Source organism: Electrona antarctica (genome assembly GCF_951216825.1).
Source record: "Electrona antarctica genome assembly, chromosome: 6".
Lineage (NCBI taxonomy): Eukaryota > Metazoa > Chordata > Actinopteri > Myctophiformes > Myctophidae > Electrona > Electrona antarctica.
In genome coordinates, this window is record NC_136811.1 from 35,734,461 (window position 1) to 35,760,244 (window position 25,784).

At 43.8% G+C, this 25,784-nt stretch overlaps 1 protein-coding gene across 2 annotated transcripts in view; it reads right to left on the reverse strand.

Annotated features, from left to right (window-relative positions):
• Window positions 1-25,784, reverse strand: part of agmo (alkylglycerol monooxygenase) — a 53,764-nt gene that overhangs the window by 21,980 nt on the left and 6,000 nt on the right. For both annotated transcript variants that reach the window (XM_079504194.1, XM_079504195.1), the window contains exons 4-10: window positions 23,326-23,477; window positions 9,848-9,951; window positions 7,653-7,748; window positions 1,657-1,723; window positions 1,480-1,545; window positions 1,196-1,275; window positions 457-591 (exon numbers count right to left, since the gene is read on the reverse strand). In XM_079504194.1, coding sequence (XP_079360320.1) covers window positions 457-591; window positions 1,196-1,275; window positions 1,480-1,545; window positions 1,657-1,723; window positions 7,653-7,748; window positions 9,848-9,951; window positions 23,326-23,477 — 700 coding nt within the window. The remainder of the gene's footprint in view (window positions 1-456; window positions 592-1,195; window positions 1,276-1,479; window positions 1,546-1,656; window positions 1,724-7,652; window positions 7,749-9,847; window positions 9,952-23,325; window positions 23,478-25,784) is intronic.

A 25,784-nucleotide genomic window follows, 5' to 3' on the forward strand; every position in this document is an offset into this window, starting at 1 on the left:
AAGCAGCCACACCAGCACATACACATGCACTTGAGAAGATACAGTCACACCAGTGCATACATAAACGCACGCACGCACACAGTCATGCACAGTCGCGCACACACACACAGTCACACACACACACACACACACACACACACACACATGCCTTTTTGATCCCACAGACTGCATTTAAAGTCGGGTGAAAAAGAGCATATTGTGTTCCCTCTACAAAGGCTCACCAGATTTATTTGTCATGGTGGGTCCTTGTAAAAAATGGTAGAATATGTGAAACCGCTGAGTCATTTGGGTTGTGATTTGAATGTGTCAAAATAATGGGTTGGCGGTTCTTATACTGAAATACACCAGAGAAAGTGGTTTTAAGTCTGATTTACAGTACACTTAGTTTCGTGTCAGTGACGTGCACCGAACATAAGACATGTACAAGCTGACCTGTCACAGGCAAGTTTTACTTACTATGGGAACCTCTTTGTGATCTCCCAGTCGCTGTTTACCAGGTAACCAGCTTGGCCCCTTGAGGAAGGTTGACAGCTTATGGATGATTGTCTCATAATTACGGGATTTTCTCCACAGATAGAGATAGTAGCCGAACTGAAAATGAAAATATTAAAAGTATTTATTTAGACATCAACAATAAAGTAGGCCTATAGTGTAGTATCTGACTTCATACAAATTAATGGTGTTCAGCTCTTTTTTCAACATTATGTGAAAAAACATTTGAAATGCTCCATTTTTGTCTATGGGATGTAAAAACTTTAATGTTTCTATGAACAGATTAAAAAACTGAGTGCGACGCAACACAATGCTGCATTTCTCATCTCATATCAATGTTAATGATTGTTGCCTAAATGAATCCTGAGTGGAAATGTTTTTGGCGTTTGTGGGTAGGGGGACATTGCTCATACCGTACCGTGCCAAGGGTGAGGGCAGTGAAAATAATCAAACATCTACCTCCTGGCATTTCATTTTATTGGCCTCCTTAACCTCAGCTGGGCAGTTTGTTTAAAGTAGAGTAATAATGTTATGGTTACAAAATAGTTAGTCCGCCAGCAGGGGAAATATGAGCTCACGCCTCATCTATCGCTGCTCTCACAGGTGTTTACACTCAGTATGGTACAGAGGGATGGAGGCTAGCTGCTTGACCAAGTGGCCCAGTGGCAGTGATGTCACCATCGTGGGAAGTTGGGAAACTAACCTGAATTTCAAAGGTTTCAAAGGTTCTGATGGGAAACACCAAGCCATACACCACTTTGTCTGTCTCTGGAGCAAAAGTACCTGAGGAGACAGTGGTATAGTGTGAGCAAACCTGGCGGATAATGGATATTGGCATGAAACACAATGCTTTAACTCATGCTCTAAAAAAAACAGGCATGTTTATGATTACATTTGCAGAAGACTTACAGAACATTTGCATGTGCATTTTCTAACAGGACACCATAACCGTATACTACTAATACTATAATCTATTATCATTCTTACCAAACAATCGGTCCCATATGATCAGAGCTCCCCCGTAGTTCTTGTCAATGCAATAAAGGTTCCGCCCTGTAATGTAATGTTTTAGTCAAAATTAATTAACATTCATTTGCGGTCAAAATGCCCGCAAATGAATGTACTTATATGGAAAGACATTGAGTGAATTAGAATGTATCTCACCATGGTGTACTCTGTGGTGACTGGGGGTGTTGAGGATGAACTCCAGAGGACCTAGGCTTCCGATGACCTGCATGCAACACACAAAATACTGTAAATCAGTGGTTCTCAAACTTGCACCATTTTGCAAAATTACAGATCCGAGAACATTCAAAAGGAACCTTGAGGGTCCCTGTACCCCACTTTGAAGAACACATATATTCAACATTAAATATACCCTGGCCTGCTACAGTATTTATTTATTTATTTAAAATGTTCCCCCCAATTCAATCATTGCTAATTCCCCCTGTGTACTGTGATCCCTGTAGCTGTCAACCTCCACTGTGAGCTTGGGGAGGAGGAAACAACTGCATGCCTCCTCCAATACACGATTCCTCACGGTGCTTCTTTTCACCTGACAGTGAGGAATTTCAATGGCAGCGTAATGTGAGAGGACGCTCACAGTATCTCCCCCAGTTCCCCTCTACTATGGACAGGGGCCCTGGCCCCTGACCAACCAGTAGGAGTTGTTAGTGCAGTGACAAGGATAAAATCCTGCTGGCTTCCCATTCATAAACAAATTGTTTGTTGGAGTGCCCGGATACACTGCACTTCTTTAAGTGTGGACTTTTCCCAGTGAAAGCCAATTTGTAGACATTTACCATTTTCTAGGTGCACATTGATATATATTTTGGTAATGCACCCCTTTCAAATTGTATAAGTGATACCTACAGTAAGAACATACTTTCAGACAATATTATCTCTCTTTTTGAGTGGTGCAACCACTCCCTTACGGAGCTGTGTGTGTGTGTGTGTGTGGGTGGGTGTCTGGGTATGAGCACGAAAACAGCATGGTTGTTTTTCACCACCTGTGCGCAACCTACCGCACACAAACACACACGCACGTATTAACTGTATATATATATATATATATGATGCTTTCGGGTGTGCCAGTACAGTACAGTGACAGTACAGTACAGTAGAGGGTACAGTAGAGGGACCGCCACACGGTAACTCTGTAATTTCTCAACCGTTTCGGACGTGGGGCGGCACGCCGGAACCGGCCTGGCCCCCTGGGCGCGTTCCTGTGGGTCTGGAACTCCACCCCCCCCCCCCCCCCCACCCCTGGGGACCCCCACATGGTAACTGTAATTTCTCTACCTGCACCACTCACTTCACACGGGTGTGATTTTTTTTGCTCAAGTGGTTTCTTGTTAAATGAGCTGTCCAGGTCCTAAGCTCCATGAGCCATGGACTAAGTGAGGTGGCCAAGCTTCTCATCGGAAAGAACAATAAACGTCTGGAAGCACAACAAACAGACGGAGGAGGAAAGGTGCCAAACCAGAGGCACGTTAATTCTACTGATAATGTTTACTGCAATTTACATTCTTCTGCAAAACACACACATTCATGGTCTTACAAATATGTGTGCCCTCCTGCAGTATGTAGGAGGGCACCTATATGCAACTGAGCGAATTCAGAGTGTATTTTGGTCTTGGATATAGTCATATAGCATAGTTCAACTAAAGACAAAATTGTGTGTGGTCTCACACACACACACACACACACACACACACACACACACACACACACACACACACACACACACACACACACACACACACACACACACACACACACACACACACACACACACACACACACACACACACACACACACACACACACACACACACACACACACACACACACACACACACACACACACACACACACACACACACACACACACACACACACACACACACACACACACACACACACACACACACACACACACACACACACACACACACACACACACACACACACACACACACACACACACACACACACACACACACACACACACACACACACACACACACACACACACACACACACACACACACACACACACACACACACACACACACACACACACACACTAGAGATCTCATCACATGGAGCCTATATTTCAGACAGATCAGGTTTCCCTTTGGGTGTGACTTTTACAGAGATTTTGATGTTTCGAGTCGACAAGACAGACCTCTCAATCTGGGGAAATGTGCACGGCTGGACAGAATTTCTCAGTGAGTCATTATTTCCATGTAATGACTGCGTCTGGCAAGTGAGCTCTGAGAGTTTTATCTTGAATGAAAAAGGTCTCCACCACTTCACTCCAGCCTCTGTGGCTGGAACGGTGTGGGACTAGTGTGCCAATAAATTACATGACGTCAAAAAAAAGTCCATAAAGGAGGCATAAATTACATCCCTTCAAAAAATTGTGACTGTTATGACTGTTTTCGCTAATAGCATACTAAAAGATGGAAGGTGTTCCAAATCCCTTCATTTCCACTAACGATCCAGGGGATTGTAAAAGTGATACTCCCAGTCACTTTAAAGGGCGGGAGAGTGGTTGTGCTTCTGTTTGGAATATTTCATAAAATCTCATTATTTTTTATTAAATACAGGTTCCATTGCAGCCTTGGGTCTATAAAGGCCAGCTTTAGTAGTCTGTACAATAACACAGGGAGGAGAGTGAGATAGCTAGACTATAAACCCAATTTATGCTCAGCCACAGTATCTTTTTGACTACACACAAAACATATATATGGAAATATATAATTCATGCAGCATAAATACTAGTTGATTGTTGTATGTGCATCACTTTGGCTATTGTAATATTTGGACAGTGTGACTCTTCCAAGGAGTATATCATACATTAATCACTTCAACCCTAGCATCCCTATTCTGGGGGCAACATTCGCCAAACATAGCAGATCACAGAACACGTTGAAATGTAGTGTTAGTAAGTAAGTAAGTAAGTATGACATCAGGGATCTCCATCCCTGACTATGTCACGTGATGTCACATGCTCCATCTCTGATGATGTCACGTACCCAACACACAAACTGAAGGGAAATGCGCGATTCCATAGTTAACTGCTACCTTCGGTCGCAATAATAATAATAATAATAATAATAATTAGATAAAGTGTCCCTCGGGCACAGGTCTCCACCAGGGCAGGTCAGGTTGTAGCCTCCTGGTGGCGCTATAATAGGCCAATGTGAAAAGGGTGCCATTTCTTCTTACGCCTTGGATGGCAATTGGATGATTTGAGGGATTTTGTTCCAAAAATGTGTTTTGCAAAAATCCACCTGTTGGTGGTGCTATAACAGGCCAATGTGAAAAGGGTGGGATACATTACTCAGCCTAGTAGGAAAGTCAGTGAAAAATCTCACGTAAATTGCACGCTGCGTTCATGATTTATTTTGTTCAAGGCCAATCCTGCAAACTTTGAAAGCCAATGTTAGCCAATTAGGATGGAATATGAAATATCGGACAGATCCGCCTTAAACACATGACTATAGAGATAGTGTGTAACGTTTTGCAGGATTTTTGGACAGAATCTGGAGGAGTAATAGCAAAAAAGTCGGCCCCATTGTGGCGCTATAACAGGCCGTTCTGGAAAATTTGGGGCAGAGGTTCATCGTTGGCATCCAGGGAGTGTGTGTGAAAACCGGGTTAATATTAATTATTACTTGCGCAAGCAGAGCGTGCAAGTAATGTTATCAGTCAGGTGCTACGATGCGTATGTCCCTTAGCAGCATATGATATGACGTCATATGCTGGCACGGTACAGACGGAAGCAGACCTTGCTACGAAGCGTATGTCCCATGACGTGATGAAGATATGTACCAATGCCAGGGTATAATTGGTTTACGATGGTGACGTAATGATGATATGTTTCAGTGTTGGGTGGATTAAAGGGACATGCATCAAACCACCCGAGTAACCACATTATACCACTATTCAACTCAGAAATTACATATACAACATACATATAGACATATATATAGACATATGAGCATATGACGTGATGAATATATGTACCAATGGTTATCGATGGTGACGTAACGATGACATGTTTCAGTGTCGGGTGGACTAAAGGTAATGCCCCTATGTATACATGTATGTAATCTGACACCACTGCCATAACAGGCATAAGTAATCATTACCAACATAATACTACTTTTTTCCTCCAAAAGCAAGGTACATAGCAAATAGCTAAACCTAATAATTCAATATTGCAAATGTTCTTTCACAGAGAGGCTGAGATTTGAAAGTTTGTAGCGGTCTACGGTACTTGCACGCTCTGCTTGCGCACTAGTAGGCCATTCATGGCCTACTTGTGTGCAACAAGCAAGTAGGCACTCGACAGAGTGCAGTTATAGTTATTACTTGCGCAAGCAGAGCGTGCAAGTCATGTTTTCAGTCAGGTGCTACGATGCGTGTGTTTGGGGCCAGCACATGTTATGACGTCATATGCTGGCCCCAAGCTGACCGTGCAGGTGTGTTTTTGTCATGCTACGAAGCATATGTCCCATGACGTGATGAAGATATGTACCAATGTCCCTTAGAATGCACGTGATATGATGTCATACGGACATACGGAAGCTGATCGTGCAGGTATGTTTTCCATGAATCGTGATGAAGATTATGTACCAATGCCAGGGTATAATTGGTTGACGATGGTGACGTAATGATGATACGTTTCAGTGTCAAGTACATACGCATCAAACCACCCAGCCGATCACATTATACCACCAACCACTCTACATATACATACATGTACACATATATGGACATATGACGTGATGAATATATGTACCAATGCCAGGGTATAGTTGACGGTGACGTAACGATGATTTTACCATACTTAAAAATACTACTTTTTTTCCTTCAGAAGGTACGTAGCAAATAGCTAAATCTAATAACTCAATATGTGAGACTAAGATTTGAACGTTTATAGCGGTCTACAGCACTTACTCTGCTTGCGCACTAGTAGGACATTTATGGCCTACTTGTGTGCAACAAGCAAGTAGGCACTCGACAGAGTGCAGTTCTAGTTATTATTATTATTATAAAATAAAACGTTGCTTGTCATGGTCAATATTGTTTCCATGTTTTTCTTTTTATTAAAAGTGTACTTTATTTGTTGCTCTTTAATAGCTGATTCAAATGTTGAAAGATTTGTTTTGGCAAGCCACAACTTTCTCTTGGGACTGCTGCAATCAGGACATGTGTTTTTGAGGTTAATGTTTCCCCCAGGGGCACATAGGCCTACAACAAGCAGCCATGCTTCACTTAATGTTTCCCCCAGGGGCACATAGGCCTACAACAAGCAGCCACGCTTCACTTTGAGGTTAATGTTTCCCCCAGGGGCACATAGGTCTACAACAAGCAGCCATGCTTCACTTTGAGGCTAATGTTTCCCCCAGGGGCACATAGGCCTACAACAAGCAGCCATGCTTCACTTAATGTTTCCCCCAGGGGCACATAGGCCTACAACAAGCAGCCACGCTTCACTTTGAGGTTAATGTTTCCCCCAGGGGCACATAGGCCTACAACAAGCAGCCATGCTTCACTTTGAGGTTAATGTTTCCCCCAGGGGCACATAGGCCTACAACAAGCAGCCATGCTTCACTTTGAGGTTAATGTTTCCCCCAGGGGCACATAGGCCTACAACAAGCAGCCACGCTTCACTTTGAGGCTAATGTTTCCCCCAGGGGCACATAGGCCTACAACAAGCAGCCATGCTTCACTTTGAGGCTAATGTTTCCCCCAGGGGCACATAGGCCTACAACAAGCAGCCACGCTTCACTTTGAGGTTAATGTTTCCCCCAGGGGCACATAGGCCTACAACAAGCAGCCATGCTTCACTTTGAGGTTAATGTTTCCCCCAGGGGCACATAGGCCTACAACAAGCAGCCATGCTTCACTTTGAGGTTAATGTTTCCCCCAGGGGCACATAGGCCTACAACAAGCAGCCACGCTTCACTTTTAACAAACCTCATACAGTACGTGCTCATGAATAAACTACCATGACATCTCAAAAATATTTTGGACGTCTAAGACTTTTCATAACCTCCTTCTGATCCTTCTGACTTTCACCCAAAACCGCTGAAAACCTCATCACAGAATTGAATCTTTGTCGGTGGACCCTGTGTGTTTACCTCTGTGTGGATCCAGAATTGGTAGAGCAGGTTGAATTGGATGTGGACAGCGAAGACAGACGGAGGCACAGCAAGAGCCAAAGGCAGATAGAAGATCTAAGAAGAGCAGGACATCATTGTTAATCCAATCAATCCAATCCAACTTCATTTATGAAGCACAATTGACCACTGTACAGTGAATAATTGTTTTTAAATAATATGAAAATAAAACAATAAAACACATAGCTAATTAAAATACAGACATACAGTAGGTGCAATGTGTTAATTAAAAGCCCCCTTGGTAATGTAAGGGCCGGGAGTTTAACTATATTTCCTACAGAATGTCATTCTCAATAAATAACATTTTAAGTAGAAGGTACCATCAGAAGGACCGATATACAATATCCTATCAATGAGAATTTAAGCGTCTACTGGACTCCGACAAGATTGTTCAAGGCTAATTAAGCTCAGAGAGAGTCCGGTTTGCTGGAGGTGTGGTGAGGACCCCGGTACACTTATTCATGTATTGTGGGAGTGCCCTATAGGGTACAGACTCTATGGTGTGCTATTCATGAGAATATAATGCAAATCACAAACCAGCGTTGGCTGATCTGAGTGCACGGGAGGGTTTGTAGGGTTCGATCATACTTGCAAGATATGGGGGAGCCATACCTTTGGTTGCTTTGAATGCCAGCATCAGAGTTTTGTATTCTGTGCGGGCAGCGACCGGGAGCCAATGGAGGGAGCGGAGGGGGGAGACGTGTGAGAATTTTGGCTGGTTGAAATGAAGACCAAGCGAGCTGCGGCATTTTGGATCAGTTGGACATGCCGGTAGGCCAGTAAGGAGGGAGTTACAATAGTCAAGTTTTGACAATACTGTGGTCTGGATTAGGAGCTGGGCTGACTCCTGGGTGAGGAACGGTCGATTTCGAGTGTAAACCTACAGGATCGGGTGACAGCTGTGATGTGTGTTTTGAACGAGCGCTGACTGTCCAGGACAACACCAAGGTTCCTGGCTGTTGGGACAGACGTTACCAGGGCATTGTTTACGGAAATAGTTAGCTCCCGCATAGGGCAGGAGCTGGGAAGAAGAGAAGCTCAGTCTTGTCTGGGTTCAGCTTAAGGTGGTTAGAAGACATCCATTGTGAGATGTCAGCCAGGCATGCAGTGATGCGCTCGTCCACTTGGGTGTCTACGAGAGCCGCCATTGGACTGGCCCCATGAAGTGAGCGCAGTTTGCGTAACTCTGTCTATATCTAAGGCTCTGGTATGATGATAAGAGCGCCCCTCACTTCACTTCTTTTTAATCTCTGCTTAATTTCCCGGATATGGCCTTTGTAATCCCCTTGCCAGATTTGTTTGCATATCCAGATTTCTGTCTTGTTTTTTTTTGTTTCATCTCTGCTTCGTTTACCTGAACCTTTCCTTCATCTTCTCCTTTCGATTGACTGACTACTGTGTGTACGGATCCTCTGCAAGTAAACACTTTTTTTAATAAGAGTCGTGCTATCAAGTCCTCTTGCCTGTAACTACAGTTGGGTGCCACCGATATTGTCCCTTATCATTTGACCCATTTAGGCCTGACCTCAAAATTTTAAAAAATCCTTCTAAATCCAGTTTTCTGAAATAAATATTTTCACGATTTTTCAAAAATAGCAGACCTACAAGCTCGTAGCGCGCCACTCGGTGGCGCGCTACGAGCTTGTAGGTCTGCTATCTTTGCTATCTGCTATTTTTCAATAGCTAAATTATAACATAATGTTTAAAACACCAAAAGGGGTTTTGCGCAGATCACGCAAACCTCAGCAAAAAGAAAAGGACAATATCGATGGCCTCCAACTGTACACCAACCGTTACATTGGAGCGGAACCCTTACCCTGTAACTACACCAACCGTTACATTGGAGCGGAACCCTTACCCTGTAACTACACCAACCGTTACATTGGAGCGGAACCCTTACCCTGTAACTACACCAACCGTTACATTGGAGCGGAACCCTTACCCTGTAACTACACCAACCGTTACATTGGAGCGGAACCCTTACCATGCAACTACACCAACCGTTACATTGGAGCGGAACCCTTACCCTGTAACTACACCAACCGTTACATTGGAGCGGAACCCTTACCCTGTAACTACACCAACCGTTACATTGGAGCGGAACCCTTACCCTGTAACTACACCAACCGTTACATTGGAGCGGAACCCTTACTTACCCATGATGAGTACTGCTGCGTGAGAGACTGTCTGAGAGCAGTGGGGAGGTTGAAGTACTCTGAACTGTGGTGTACCTGGTGGGCTGCCCAAAAGAGGGCCACCTCTGAGAAATGCACACACACACACACACACACACACACACACACACAGTAAGAGACCGAGAGAAAGATACAACTTAAATCACCACAGTCCCAAGTGCCCAAAGAAAACTTTAAATTCATGAGGCTATCACCTATGAGTAATACATACAGTCTCTCATTAAGAGCAAACAGCAGGCACACAACTTTCCACACGATCGTTCAAGCACTTGCTCCGCACACATCCAGCTGCCTCTGCATCAGCGCGACAAGTGATTTATCTCAGAAAATCAACCCCCGGATGAGTAACCAGACACCTCCATCCACAGAAGGAGTCATTGTGGTCCTGCTAGTACAGTCTTGATGAAAAGCTAATGTTAAGCCAGTTACAGTACTTCGTTGTACGGCAGTGTTCCGTGCCAAACGTAGACAATCTACAAACTCACGACACGTCACATCGCGACATGTTGTGAGATTGTATATCGGCTATATTCAGTGTGGGGCACTGTCATACGACAGAATATAAATTAGGCATTAGCCTGGCTGGCCATTGGTGGGGGGGGGGGGGGGGGGGTCACTAGGCATATTATGACAGCAGGGGTATAAGGGCTGCAGCTGGTTAAAGTCCAGCCTGGGCTCCCAGTGCTCCAGTTTACATTCCTCTGCTGTGTTGTGATACTTGCTACATTAATATCAGTGTTACACTTCATTTTAACATTCAAAAGGAACATGCTTGTTAAGTTTCACTGGATCTCCGGCCCTTTTCCGGACCACCCTGTCTAGCGTGTGCGTTTTGGCACCTACCAGACACGTTGGCTCCTTTGGCCATACATGAGTGCAGTAACCTTCAAATATTGCGGGACCGCAAAGACTCATATAGGCTATCTATAGTAATGTATACATTTCAATAAAAGCAGTTGAAGTTTATTAAATTGGGTTAAAGTTCCATCTAGCAGGCTTGATGTGTGATTACGCAATGGATGATAATAAAATAATTTAAGTAAGTAAAGTAAAATGTACTAGATACCAAGGCATGGGATCAACAAGTTTAGTAGATGAAAGGAAGTACAGTAATGTCATGGCCTGAAGCACATTCACAAAGACATGCACACATGCACGCACACACTCTCTCTCTCTCTCTCTCTCTCTCTCTCTGGGACAACGCCATTCTATTTTGAGAGATCATTCAAAAGACACGTCTTGAACAATACATACCGGTATGCCTCTTTCACTGTTTAATAAACTTGTGAATTCTATTGAGACCGGCTACCATAAAACCCAATGGGTCAAGACTACGCCACCTGAACAAACACGCCACAAAGAAAGTGAGTTTGAAGGTGTGCATATTACGTGCGGCGTTACAATCTGACCCTAATTATAACAGCCGTCAGCCAGCAGAGCATGGTCAACCATTTCCAATCAAGGAGCCTCGCGAGGACGTGGAATTTGTCAAGCCTTGGATACAGCGTGGGGGGTGGAGGGGGCAGTGGGAATGTGCAAGCAAAATTTCACGGAAATCACACAATGTGTTCATGATTTGCGGCTTTGTTTGAAATGGAGCACAATCTTAGCCAATCTGAAAGACCTGTGATGTTTGGACAAAATCTGTAGGTGTACTGTAAAAAAATGTGTTTTGCAAAAAGCGGCCTCCTGGTGGCGCTATAACAGGCCAATGTGAAAACTTTGGGGCAGAGGTTCAGCTCTGCCATCCAGGGAGTGTGTGTTCAGAGTGTGGCTGTGATCAAGGCAACGGTGACAGAGATTAGCTGTCCACAGACGGACACACGGACGGACAGACGGACGGAGTGCAAAACATACTCTCCCCCCATGCCTTCGGCCTGGTGGAGACAATAAATTATTGTGCAGAGAAGATACGGGACAAGTTGAGACAAGGAGAGAGATTTTGAATGAAAATTAGAACGGAATTAGTTAATGATGATAAACATAACAGATACTAAGAAAGAAACTAAGTCCTATAAATGGATACCTTTTCATACTTTATTCTGTTCATAAAATGGGTTTGAAACAAACTCTCTTGCTAAGATACATAGATAGACAGAGAGAGTATAATCTAGCCTTTGTTTAATTCCAACAGCCCGAATCTTTTTTTCTCCCCCCCCCCCCCCCCCCTCACTGGACTCCTGCATGGTGGAGTCCCGGGCTGGGGGGGTGGGGAAAAGATTGATGCTCGTTGTCATTGATAGGAAGTAGGAACCGCTAGGCTTCACTGCAAGCCCATGTCCTCATCTCTGTGCTCGGCGGGACACTGCATAGTTTGGCAAGGCCTATTCAGGAGGGAAGCCCTGTTAATGATGAGAACCAATGCCACAGAGCCCACTTTCCCAACAAGAGCAGAAGGCACTGAGGACCATGCGTCCATATGGGCTGGCCTCTAGTGGGGTCGATCTGCGATTGATTTCTCAAGAATAATGGGGACAATAATGCCAATGTGAGCAGACCTTGTTAGTTTGAAATAACAGTTATGTCACAGACACAGACAGATAGACAAAGCAAGCTGATGTAATACTGTATGATCTTCAATCAAATAATGTATGCCTCCTATAATTCATAATCAGCAGTCATGGTCATGTGATATGTAGAGAGAAATCATGTGAGAGTTAGTGTTTAACTGTTTGTCCATGCTGAAACCTGCCAAACACAGTGCTTACATAACATATGTCATAAAATTACAACAACGTCCTATTGAACGCCATAAATCGAAGTGCAATGGGAACCAGTGATAAGTGGCAATGGCTATATCAAGTAAAGCATTGGATAACAGTGTCAATAAACAGGTATGAGTGGTAAAAACACACACACACCTCCATTAGATTGTAGAAAGAAAGTTGAATGACTCTCTTTAACCACTCAACCCTTTCAAATACCTGCCTTATGAAACCGTTTTACAGCAATATCAATCAAACGTTGAAATCAGCACCCTCTGTGACAAACCCTGGCATTAACAGCACAGTCCCTGTTGTGAGTGGTGGGATGCCATGTCAGTCATGTGGGTAATGGGCTGTGAACAGCTTTCCAGTGTTTGGATTGGAGGGCACTTGGATGGGGTGCCAACCTAAACACAATGGGCTGGGCTGTGCTCTCTGTGGGCCGGCTCCCCTCTGCCACTGCCGTGCTTCATGCTGTCCACACAGCTCAGTCACACACAGTAAACCAAACACACTATAACCCTGGTCAGGCCCACTTACGGCTCTCGCTAACAGTGTGTTAAAAGCTGCACGGGTGAGGTAAAGCACCTATTCGAATATTAACTCCATTTCATATCATTTTATTAAGTGTATTCTATTCTTCAAGGTATAATGACATTATTTTAACAACATTTAAAGTCTTTGCCATGGTCCTTCAAAAGTGCATTAAACGGTTTTAACAGAAAAATGCACTCCAGTATGACATGCCAGGTGTTTTTCTCTCTGGTTCTAAAGCTTCTTCAGATGCAATGGAAAAAGGCCTTATTTTAGCCAACAGATGGCACTTTGCCTGTCAATCATGGTCATGGGGTGGGGAGGGGCAGAAGAGGGGGCGGGATTTGTGGACCGTTACATCAGTGTCCACAGCCAGGCACAGCCTAATTATTCAGAAAACCCCAGACCACAGAAAATCCACTGAATCAGATCTGTGTGTTCAGGTTCTTTTGTGCAATAGGCCTTATGCAGCCGACACGCGTTCAGCTTGGGCCACCGGAACGCTTCCGGTCGGGAGAAACTCAGTCACTGTGAACGTACGGTCGTGATTTTGTAGGAATAAAGTTAGTACTTTATACAACACTATTTCATTTGATAATGTGATGCCATAGTTTTTCATAGTTTGTATTATTTGTGTTGCGACGTTGACATGATGACATGAGTTAGAAACGTCTTAAATCTCCTGTTGAAAACGAGAGCTCTTCATGTATTTCTCCGTTGTTGCCATGTCCGCTTGTTATAAGCGACTTGGCAACAATCTGGCAACACCAGTTGTTTACACTGCTGTGTATAACAGCTGGAGACGAGAGGTAGGTGTCGCCAAATTGTGTGAGAGAAATAAGCAGGTCTATGAAAAGAAGCCAAGCCCCAATTCGCTTATAACAAGCGGACATGGCAACAACGGAGAAATACATGAAGAGCTCTCGTTTTTAACAGGAGATTTAAGACGTTTCTAACTCATGTCATCATGTCAACGTCGCAACACAAATAATACAAACTATGAAAAACTATGGCATCACATTATCAAATGAAAGTGTTGTATAAAGTACTGAACTTTATTCCTACAAAATCACGACCGTACGTTCACAGTGAATGAGTTGCTCCCGACCGGAAGCGTTCCGGCGGCCCAAGCTGAACGCGGAAGTGTCGGCTGCATAAGGCCTATTGAAGTCAGAAAACCTTTAAAAAAAAAATCACACCCGTGTGAACTGAGTGGTGCAATTCCGTCTGGGGGTCCCCGGAACTTCCAGACCCACAGGAAACGGTCTAGAAATGACAAAGTTACCATATGGGGGTCCCCGGGGGCGGGGGGGTCCCCGGATCGTACGCACACGTATATATACACACACACACACATAGCTACGCAATGGAGTGGCTGCACCACTAAAACTATATATATACTAAATTATATTTGTTTGTTTATTCCAATGACATTTTGATGATCTGTTATTTTATTCTGTCCCATTCAAAACCATATAGCACAGATAATGCACATTCAGTGCATTTGTATGTTATGGTACACATTGTGTTTATGGAATAGGAGGGACAACCATGTTCATTCACACGCCTCCTCCAATCAGACTGTCATCACTCAGCAGTTGTCAGCAGTGGAAATTGCTTTGTCTGTCAACATGGGGAAGTGTGTCTGTCTCTGTGAGGCTGCCAGAGCACATGAGGGCAGCAGACTGCTGCTGAGCTCAGCTGCCTGACGGTGTCGCTGAGATACTCGTTATCAGCACTTGACTCCTCACTTTGTCAAGCTGTAGTCAGTGTACACAAGCTGTGGCCTGAACTCACACAGACAGCGCTGCAGAGATACGGACAGCCGCGCACAGGTGCGGATAATACAAGTTTGGGTGCATATAAAATCCCACATACACACAGAACCGCAGAGACGCAGTACACGAGACAGAGTGTGCAAGAGCACGGTGACCTGCAGGCCACTGTTGATGTTATCTCTGGATCCCCTGAAGTGTTTTGTGGGTCTCTCGTAGTGCAGCGAGGGAGAGCCCCCATATCCCCTCCAACAGACGGCATTGGGGAGGGGGGGGGGGGGTTCTCTCCTAACTTGTGCCAGATCAGGAACATGCAGTCAGGGCAAAGATTTATGGAGACGTGGCCTCCCGGGGGGAGGTTAACCCCCGCCCTGCCACACAGACAGGAGGAGCTCCTCTTTTTAAACAATAACATCCACATCAGCAGTGTCTCCTCAAGGGACGCACACAGAGAGGAGGGGAGCAGAGAGGAGAGGAGAGGAGAGGAGAGAAGAGCAGAGGAGTACTGAGCACATCTGTTTGTCTTAACAACTGTCTGCACGGCTGGAGGAGTGGGAGGGGGTGTGGAGTGGACTCTAGCCAAACAGATGCTACAGTGGACTGGTGCACGGATAAGGATGGGCGAGATCGGATATATGCATGAGTATGAAACACAGGCGGTAGGTAAATATGAAAACAGTAGAGCAGCAATCCAGCAACACACATGCGTGCTTGCGCATCCACTCCACACCACTCCACACCACACCACACCACACCACACACACACACAAATATTAGATAATAGGAATGTAAAACTGAGATGAGTCAAATTTTACCTTCATATCTAATCTGAATGTTGAAGTTCAAGGCACATGAGGCCATGTCCAGCATTACCTTTGTTAATTTGTTTTGGCCTTTACCCTTTCCGTTCAAAAGATAACAGGCCGTTACTGATTTCACTGTGCTAACATTCTGTGTTCTACTACCTGCGGCTGAGGGGCATACGTTAGTCCGACGTACCCAACAACAGTCCGACATACGTGGCCGGTTAAGACTCACCCTTGGCTCCGACATGCGTGGCCGATTAAGACACATGCGTGGCCGGTTAAAGCCCTAACACACCAAAGGGTCACCATGCAACTCCTTGGGTCCAAACAGTTGCAAGGAGTTAACGCTAAAACAGTCTTGACCCTTGTGTGGTTTGGGCCATTGAATTCCATGCGTTGAATCACTAGGGTCAACGTGGGGCAACGTGGGGCAACGTGGGGCAACAAGACATATAACGCCGCAGGGACAACGCTAAAACCGTCTTGACCCTTTGGTGTGGTTAGGGCTTAAGACTCACCTGTGGCTTCCGTGTGCGGTTAGGGTTAGGTTAGGGTTTGGGGTATAGGGTGTCGGACTATTAGTACGTCGGACCAAAGATAAGCACCCCCTGCGGCTGAACACATTACTCTGTACTTTAATTGGCCGAGCCCTGAGATCATTCAGCTTCTGTTATTAGCCACACAGTTTCCATGATTTCCATTGATTCATCATCTTTGAAAACTACAATTGACACTTCGGCAGTGGCTACACTAGTGCTAGACGCACAACTTACACAATATGGCGTAATCAACCTTATTTCTGACTGCGTATGACTTAATGGTGCCATTTTAATTAGTAACCACGGCCACCATTTCCTATTACAGTACCCTTAAGCTTAAAGCATACAAATTACACTGCAAGAGCAGCATTTGATAAGACAGTAAACAAGCCTCAGTATGACCGGTGACTCGGATGCACGTTAGCCACGGCGGTACCGTACAACAGCACAGAATGTGGTGAGACAGCTTCAGCATAATTCCATTACCTCACATATAATCAATGTACGGGACTACAGACTGACTGATTAATGGCTTTGGGCCTGAACGGCTAGATATAGACGTCCTTTAAAGAGCAGAGCTGCTATTAGTGGGACTTGTGATACGAGGTTAGAATAAACAGAATCACCAGGGCTGTCAACAACATGGCCGCATCAGAAATGTCCACCTCGGACTTACCCAAAACCATCTGGCTGCAGGCTGTTTAGAATAGAATTGTTTGGAACATATATATAGACTGTCTATTTGTTGAAAAAGTAGTGTAGTGAAACTTATCAGCAACAACATTTGTTGCCAGAATCACTCTTTTTCTATAGGTACAGGTGTAACTACTCATTTCCCAGGGTTATTTAATTACACAAGGTACTGTAAATAGAGCGTGTGCCTCCATTATTAGCATATCTTTCTAGAGTCTAGACAAAGCCAAAAGCCATGCAGTGGCTATTTATAGAAAAACAAATACATGTTTTGTAAGGTGACTTTGCGTGACGATCAATATACAATATTTTATGGTGTGTGTGTGTGTGTGTGTGTGTGTGTGTGTGTGTGTGTGTGTGTGTGTGTGCGTGCCAGGCGCGCCTGAGCCATGGAGCAAACGGAGCAGCTGCGACACCAGATTAAAAAGTGGGGTCGCATTGCGACCCCACTTTCCCTCCCTCCCCACCCCCCGGCCGCCGGCACGCTCGAAGTGCACGGTGCGCGACAGCGAGAGAGAGAGAGAGGAGGAGAGGGTGTTTGTCTGTGTGTGAGCGCAGCACGCGCGGAGAGAGGGATGCTGCGTGTTAAAAAATAAATAGGCTACTAATTCGCGCATTGCATCCAATAATGCCCGGCTTGCCCACCTGTGTGAATCACTTACTTTGTGCTTGCTGCTAGTTTTCAGAAGAATTAATTCAAGGTTTGTCATATGTTTTAAAGTAGGCATACATTTTAGCTGGTCAGTCAGTGTGTGCAGACTCAGAGAGAGAAGCAGCACTGCTCTGCTGATTAAATTGATATGACCTAGATATGTCATATGCGCGTCCGCATCTGATAATTAGTTATTTGGCAACACCTGTGTGAAATACCAGAATAAGCTTTTTCTTTTTTTTGGTGGCCATCTACAGGCCGGCCATGACTGTACTACAGCTGGAAGTTTTTTCCCACAGCTGTGGAATTGAGATCCCTTTTTTTTAACTCATATAATCTGCTATGATTTCTTAAATTATTATTCATGACATGAATGTGCAGTAGCCTACCAAAAAAAAGGGAAATTTAAAAAAATATATAATGTCACGTTATTTATATAAATAAAAAGTGGACTGGTTGGAGGATAAAATAAATAGTATTCTTTAACTACATTTGTGTGACTTTTTGGGTTTTTTTTTTTTTATCATCGTCTCTGCTCTGCTTTTTCTCCCTGGAAATAAAAACGTCTGGGTTTCCGAGGCTACTGCTCTGCTGCTGACGCTATTTCCGGTTACCTTTACGCACGGGGCGCACGGATTTGAATTTCTCTGGTCAGCCTGAATGTGTGTGTTGTTGTTGTCAACATGGCTCAGAAGAGAATGAGTGATTTATTTGGTGGGTCCAAGCCCAAATCAAGTCTAGTTCATGAACCCTTGGCCTTCATGTGCTAACGTTGAGTCCGTTGTCGTCGGAGGAGGAGGACAATAATAAAAACAACAACAGCAGCAGCAGCAGTAGCAGCACAAGCAGCAGTGTCCATCTCACGTAGCCTACATAATGACATTCTGGACACGTAACTCACGTTGGATATACAGTAAATGCCATGATGAGGGAATTAACCACCCCGGAGCGCAAGAGCACATTTGGGGTTTAAGGTAAAGCATTTACAATTTAACTATATTATTTCTCTAATAGTCACTATTGCAGTGAGAAATAATATAGTATTTACTAATTACTATGGCCGCCGTGCCAACTGAACTGCTGAATGCTGCTGCAATTTAATGTTAGATTCTGACGGGGAGGGATCTATGATGAATGATGATGATACAACACCGGGGTCGCCGAGCCCAACTGCGCTGTCAGCTCGTCTGTTGTATAATAGGGCTATAATTTATATGTTTTGTTTTGATATCGGCGCCTTGCCAAGTGTAGTCTAAATAGGCCTATGCCTTTTTATGATGCATTTTGTCAGTTTGTTCATATAACTTGCGTGTGGAGAGGGAAAGTAAAAGCCACTTTTCCGTGTGAAAATGCACAAAAACGCGCGTGCACGAGGCACATGCACGCGCATTTTTGCGCGCGCGCTATGCGCGCGCATATATGAGTCCAAATCTGTGCTCCCCCACCTGGAAACAAAGTTAGGCGCCCCTGGTGTGTGTGTCTGTCTGTCTGTCTGCCAGTTTGTCTGTCTGTCTGTTGATTAGCAATGTGGACTGACCATGTGGACTGAACAACGATTTCCAAGCACTGAAAATTCACAAATATCTATGAAAGAGGTGTGTTCGGAAGATTGTATGCATCGGCTTCTGATTTCCCAACCCAAACCGTTGGTTTCATGGATTGGCGAAGCGACACATCAAATTTGGCCCGCTAAAACAGTATACGTGCCTGATTGGCTAACCCAACCCATCGGCTTACCTGATTGGCTGAGCTTTGCATAACATTAGTGCCGCATAGCAGTATAAATGGACGTTCCCGACATCCAACCTAGTATTGACAGTACTAGTACATATTCTCTCTCTCTCCCCTCTCTCTCGGCTTCCCTCTTCCCCCCCCCCCCCCCCTTCTCTCTCCCCCCCCCTCTATCTGCCACTTGTATATAATGGGTGTCCCCTGTAGCACACCCCTTATGCGATGCTCAGCCAATCGCAGCGCAGAATGACAGCGTGCAATATGTGCGGACGCATTCCGTACTCAAATTTCGTCCACAAATTCTGAGGACACAATTACTCCAATCATGTGATAGATTAGTTTAAATAAAAGAGCTATAGCTGCTTATGATGTGCACTACTAATGAAAATATAAATATGTCTACTGGTTATTCAAATATTTAGAATTTTGTCCATATAAATTAAGGACCAAAACGGGACACAAATAAGAAATAAAGTATACTCAGTTGACTGTAAATGAAGCTTCAGTGAAGGGCACTCCTTTTTTATCCCACGATCTTGCAACCCATTTTATTTCATCCAGTGTCAATTATCTAATGTAATCCTGGGCGCTAATCCTGGGGGGGGGGGGGGGGGGCACTGGAAGCATGAACATGTAGTTGTACAGGTACAGCCGTACAGGTTAAGCTTAGCATTATACTATATTTCACAGAAGTTCAAAACCGAGTAGAAAATGCAGTACTAAAATACCTGCACACTATGGTGCGTTGTCTTTTAATCTGATTTTACTGCAAAGACAAGAGTGGCTGCTCAGAGGAAAGAAAGATGGCATCAGCAGATATGATTGACCACTGTTTCAAAGCACTTTCCATTCAATTTGGTGGGAAGAGTCCTTTCAAGCGGAAGACATGAGGAGGAAAGTATGAAAAAAAAAGGGCCATAAAACTGTTTAAATTGAAAATGATATTTTACAGTGCAGCTAATAAGGGTTCATATTTCCCAATGGAGGATGTCACTAGCACATTTTGTGCAGCTTTCTATTGTGATTTTCTCATTTTTATGAAATATTGAGATTTATAGTTCATATGTTTTGATACAATAGGATTATGGATGCATTTTTCCCATGGTCCATTGAAGCAGAAATCGGGTTAGATTGTAAATTTGTTCTTTGCGATGAAAGCGCAATAACTTTGACCTTGTAAAACAAGGACCGAGTCCCAACAGAATGATGAACTTTAATTGTAATCTTTATGTTCAAGGATATTACTGTACGTAACCAAATCCTCAACCCTTCTGTCTTTGACTATTCAAACAAAATAACTCTGTAATACAATGGCTTGGTCGAGCCTTATTGTACCTTGAAATGAGGCAGAGGTCAAAACCTGGTTGACTGAGATGACCTCACCTGAAAAGAGTGAGAACTAAACACTGTGCCAGCCCTAACCTGTGGTCAGAAAGGGCTGGTTCCCTTGAGTAACAAGGGAAAAGCTTATATCCTCAGCAAGCACTGCGGTCACCCAGAACCAGACAATTATCTATGACCCCACAATGTTCCATAATAACAACCCCAACGGTTGGAGGAGGAAATGAAAGTAAGTGGAACATTTTTTTAGACATAAAAATACCACACTTCAAAAATACAAGAACTCCAACCGAACAAACAGAGCAGATATATTGTATAAATCGTTCCTTCAGAATCAGACATTGAAAGAATATGTGCAGATTGCACACTCATGATAGGAGATGATTACAATTACTTCAGTATCCAGTAAATATTATTCAAGAGATGCTTGTATTGCCATGGTACAGGGAAAAAAAAGGTCGAATAGGGTTAAATGGAGCACCTCCTCCCCACAGGCACAATACTTGTTCACCTTAACGGAAACCACTACTACTCTTGAAACTAACAAATGAGTGGGATAGAGTGAATTAACACAGGATTGACCTGTTTATTAAGCTACTACTAATGAGACAAGACTTGGGAACAAACGGCATGACACAAAAGACATATTGTACAACTATATGCAGTGATAGTGAATAAAGGGAACTTGGTGGCAAACCACAAATCATTTGACTAGAACTTTCCAGCAAACAGAGAACTGAGAACAAGAAATCTCAGCCATATGTATTTGTGTACCATACATGGAACTGGATAGAGCTCGCTCATCATTATTCTACTGTCATTATTTGTCTCATCAGCAAGAACTGAACAGTGATGGTGAAGAAAGAGAACTTGGAAAGACGTTTGCGGACAAACCACAAATCATTTGTTGGGCCCTTCTGTTTTTCTTGAATCATGTGTTGATGTGTTTCATTGTGTTGAATCATGTGTTTATGTGTTATTGTGTATTGTTGTTCATGGATTATTGTATCTTTGGCTCTGCTCTGGGGGATCGTTGATATCAGAGCTGTGTCTTGGTGCACAGATAATCGGAGATATCAAATGTGATATCAGACCCGTGTCTAGGTACACAGATCATCTGATATCACATGAGCAGAGCCACACCGCCATACTAACATGCAATAGCTTTGCAATAAATGGTCAATCTGAGCTGAAGTGTCTTAATGAAATAAAATATTGATCAAAATGTTTGTTCATATAACTTGCGTGTGGAGAGAGGGAAAGTAAAAGCCACTTTTCCGTGTGAAAATGCACAAATGTGCGTGCACGAGGTGTGTGCACGCACATTTTGCGGCACGCGCTTACACGTGCGCACCCCCTCCTAAATGTTCAGCACCTCCTACTGTAAATACCTTCCCGCGGCCCTGTAAGTGCCATCCAACCGTTTCTCTAGTTTCTTTGAAAGTGTCCATGTCTCGGAGCCATAGAGTAGAATCTATTGTGATAGACACACTTAGCAGATAGCAAGGTTGTTACATCAACCCTGTTAAACATCAACAAATGCTCCTTAACATGGGTTCACAGATTGCCTGTCAGGATAATGATACAGTCAGGAAGTTTGTTTATGTGTATTATGGCCAGAGAACGGACAGCTTTTGAGCAATGACCTCTCAAACAAGGCTAGCAGAGTCGAGGGTATGTTGGGCCATTTTCTGTCACACAATACGTTGGCGAGGAACCTTTAAAAACACAGCTTCTGTTTACCCAAATTCAAATATCAACACAGTGGCTGCACACGTTGAACCATTTGATATGCCCACGACACAAATAAACACCAATCCACCACACAAACAATGTGGCATATGCCAAATGGCTGGCACACTGATCAACAAACCAACCATGGGTTCAAACTTCAAAGGCATACGAGAAGAAGCAGAACTTAATGGTCTAGGTCTTTAAAGATTTAAAACTAGTACCATGACAGCAGTGCAAATATATAGTCTCCAGCACTGTTTGGTGAAGATCCAGGAACCTGGTGCTTTTGAGATATCACTATTTACAGCATGTTGCTCTGAAAGCCCCATGTTGGACTACAGCACTCTGGAGACCATAGCCTCTCACATCTGCAATGTTCAGAACCAGCTGGACGTAACTCACAAATAATTGCTTCCTCCTCAACATCCAGAAAAACATGATGTGTACCATCTTCACAGTGTGTACTATCTTCACAGTTCCTCCCTGTGGGGACGGCAACTGAAGTCAATGTTTCACAATCATTTATCATCAGCTCTTTGTAGTTTTTATTTGATGTATTTTTGTTAACCACTTAGGTCCACGGTCCTATATATACTTTGTCGTACGAAGAATGATGAAAATAGCTGATCTACAAGCTCACAACGCATTGTACGCATGTAGATCTGAGATTTTTACTCTTAATTCTATATGCCGACCCGTGACACTATATATTTTTAATTTAGAATAAACAACATTTTAATCTTGCAATTATCAAGAAATAATCTTGAATATCATCATTATTCCCTCTCCATAATGATAAATATTATATACAAATAATAATAATAAAAAAATAAACATTCCCCTCATTCTTAATCTTGCAACTAACATACACAATATAGAAGAAAAGAGAATGGCTGATCCATGGACTTTAAGCCAGACTTTGTTCGTACCGTGAGCAAAGCGGTGCACCCAGTAGTAGCAGAAATCCACGCCCAGGAAGGTGAAGCACCAGGTCCAGGCAGAGTCCCATGGTAGCTCAAACAGATGATAATGGTCCCATACATAGATGTAACTGGTCAGCTCAACACCTCGCATCAGCAACCTGAGGAAGTTACAATATGGAAAATGTTATGTTTCACAATGTTTAACCGATGAGTTATGTTGCAGTCATTTATGTACTGCCCATGCTGCCTGTTTATTATTGTCTGCGCCCAGGCCGAAGGCTTTTTTATGTTTTTATGTTTTTTATGAGTGTCTGTCCGTCTGCGAGCAGCTAATCTCTGGCACCGCTGGACCAATCGCAGCAAAACTGGAGGTTATGCAATAACCGTGGTTATGTAAATAATACAAGTGAGCATTTTTGCTCTCGTTCATCCTTTGATGCTGAACAGAAGACATCTTCATACACTCACATTTCTTATTAATATAAGGAATGGGTCTTTGCGTCATGACGTAGGACGCACCCGGTTCTGGGGTTCCCCGGATAAAAGCCGCGTCCATGCATCCTTCTGCTGATTCCTCAAGCAAGAAGGGTAACTGAGCAAAAATGCTCACTTGTATTATTTACATATCCACGGTTATTGCATAACTTCCAGTTATGTGAAATGATACTGCGTTTCGCATTTTTGCTCTATGGGAGACCTCATAAACTCCCTTCGTTATCACGAGAAATCCCATTTCCTGTATAGTCCCAGGGCCACCCACGTCACTGACCCCTTGCGGACACCATGCGCGCGCAGGGGGGCAATTGCCACTTCTGTACACTACCCTCGGGGACAGGGACATTCTGAATGGCAGGACCAGGTATTCGTAAATCTTTCCCTCGAAGCCGGACCGCAGGAACTTCCTGTGTGGCGGGTAGATCGGCACATGAAAATAAGCGTCCTTCAGGTCGATATTGGTGTACCAGTCGCCCCGGCAGAGAGAATGTAGCAGGGATGCGGCTGTCAGCATCTTGAAATGGAATGTTTTGAGGTATACATTGAGGCCCGTAGGTCCAGGATACCCCCCCCCCACTGACAATGAATGGAGAATTTACGTCATATGTGTCTGAGCAAATCGACTTGCCCATATATGGGCATATCGGTCAGATCGGCTCTGGACAACCAGATCTCCATATATGCTGTTATATGGGCATATTGGTCGGATCATCGATTCTGGACAATCGACTGCCCGACCGACTTAGCACCGGGCACGGCACTCCTTCAGGTCATTGACGACGGGAACGCAGAGTTTGAAGTCAGTCCGACGGACGGTTCTCAAGATACTTGAACAACAGACAGTACCAATGGGTACTGTAACAGTCTACTATACAAACGGAATGTAATTTCTTCATCTGGACCAGTAGCATTCATCTTTCCCTGGCTGCACCATGTGACAAGCCAAGCCCAACCCTACTCTAAAAGGATAATAGATAATTTGTTTTAATTCAAAGATAAGAGGATCTATGAGTTAAACTTGCAATAAAATACATGAATCAAAGGATCTTTTATCAGAATCCTAATGGTCACAGTCGTTTTATGTCCATCTCATGGATAAACTCTGCTACTGTATGCGCTTTTAATTTCATAGCCACTCATAAGTTCAAGAGCTGTATTTCTATATAGCCATACATTCTATTTAAAATGTATGCTCTTTTCTGAATTCTTGAAATGCTTCCTACATCAGCTCTGCTTTTCCAGGCAATGAGGTTTTCGAGTGTACTCTAGTGTACGACTACAGCTGTGCGTCAGAAATCAACCCCACCGGATTGGGGAACAAGTATTGACTTTGAGTGGTCCAACTAAAATGTATGGGATTTAAATTTTAAAATAGACTCAAAACTCACACATTAGTATGATGATCATGGGCAGTATGATGATGAAGTCACACACTTATGTAATTTGCCATTGACTTGGCCTGAAAGATTGTACGTAAATTATTCCGTAAAAATTCCATAGACTTCCCACACACATGACGTCACAGGCACACACAAAGTCAGGTGTAGGAGGGGCTAGCGCTCCTCAAAAATGGTTTTAACAGCAACAATAGTAACTAAGCACCTGTAACACCCATACTTTGTACCCAAGTCTCCCAATCTGGGTACCCATTGGGAAAACAAAGGAAAAACAGCACCCTCTTAATAATAACCATCATCATCATCATCATCACCACCAGCAGCATCAGCAGCATTGTAAAACAGAAAAATTATTCATAGTGCCCACAGTTCATCATGTTTTTACGAGGTCCAGAATGTTATGTCGTCCCCTGACAGAGAGAGGTAATAAGCACCTGTAACACCTAGAATCTGTACCTAAAGCCCTAACCAGTAACCACACCAAAGGGTCAAGACGGTTTTAGTGTTGTCCCTGCGTGTGATGTCCTGTTGCACGTTGACGCGCATTGACGCTCGTCGTCCCTAGTGATTCAA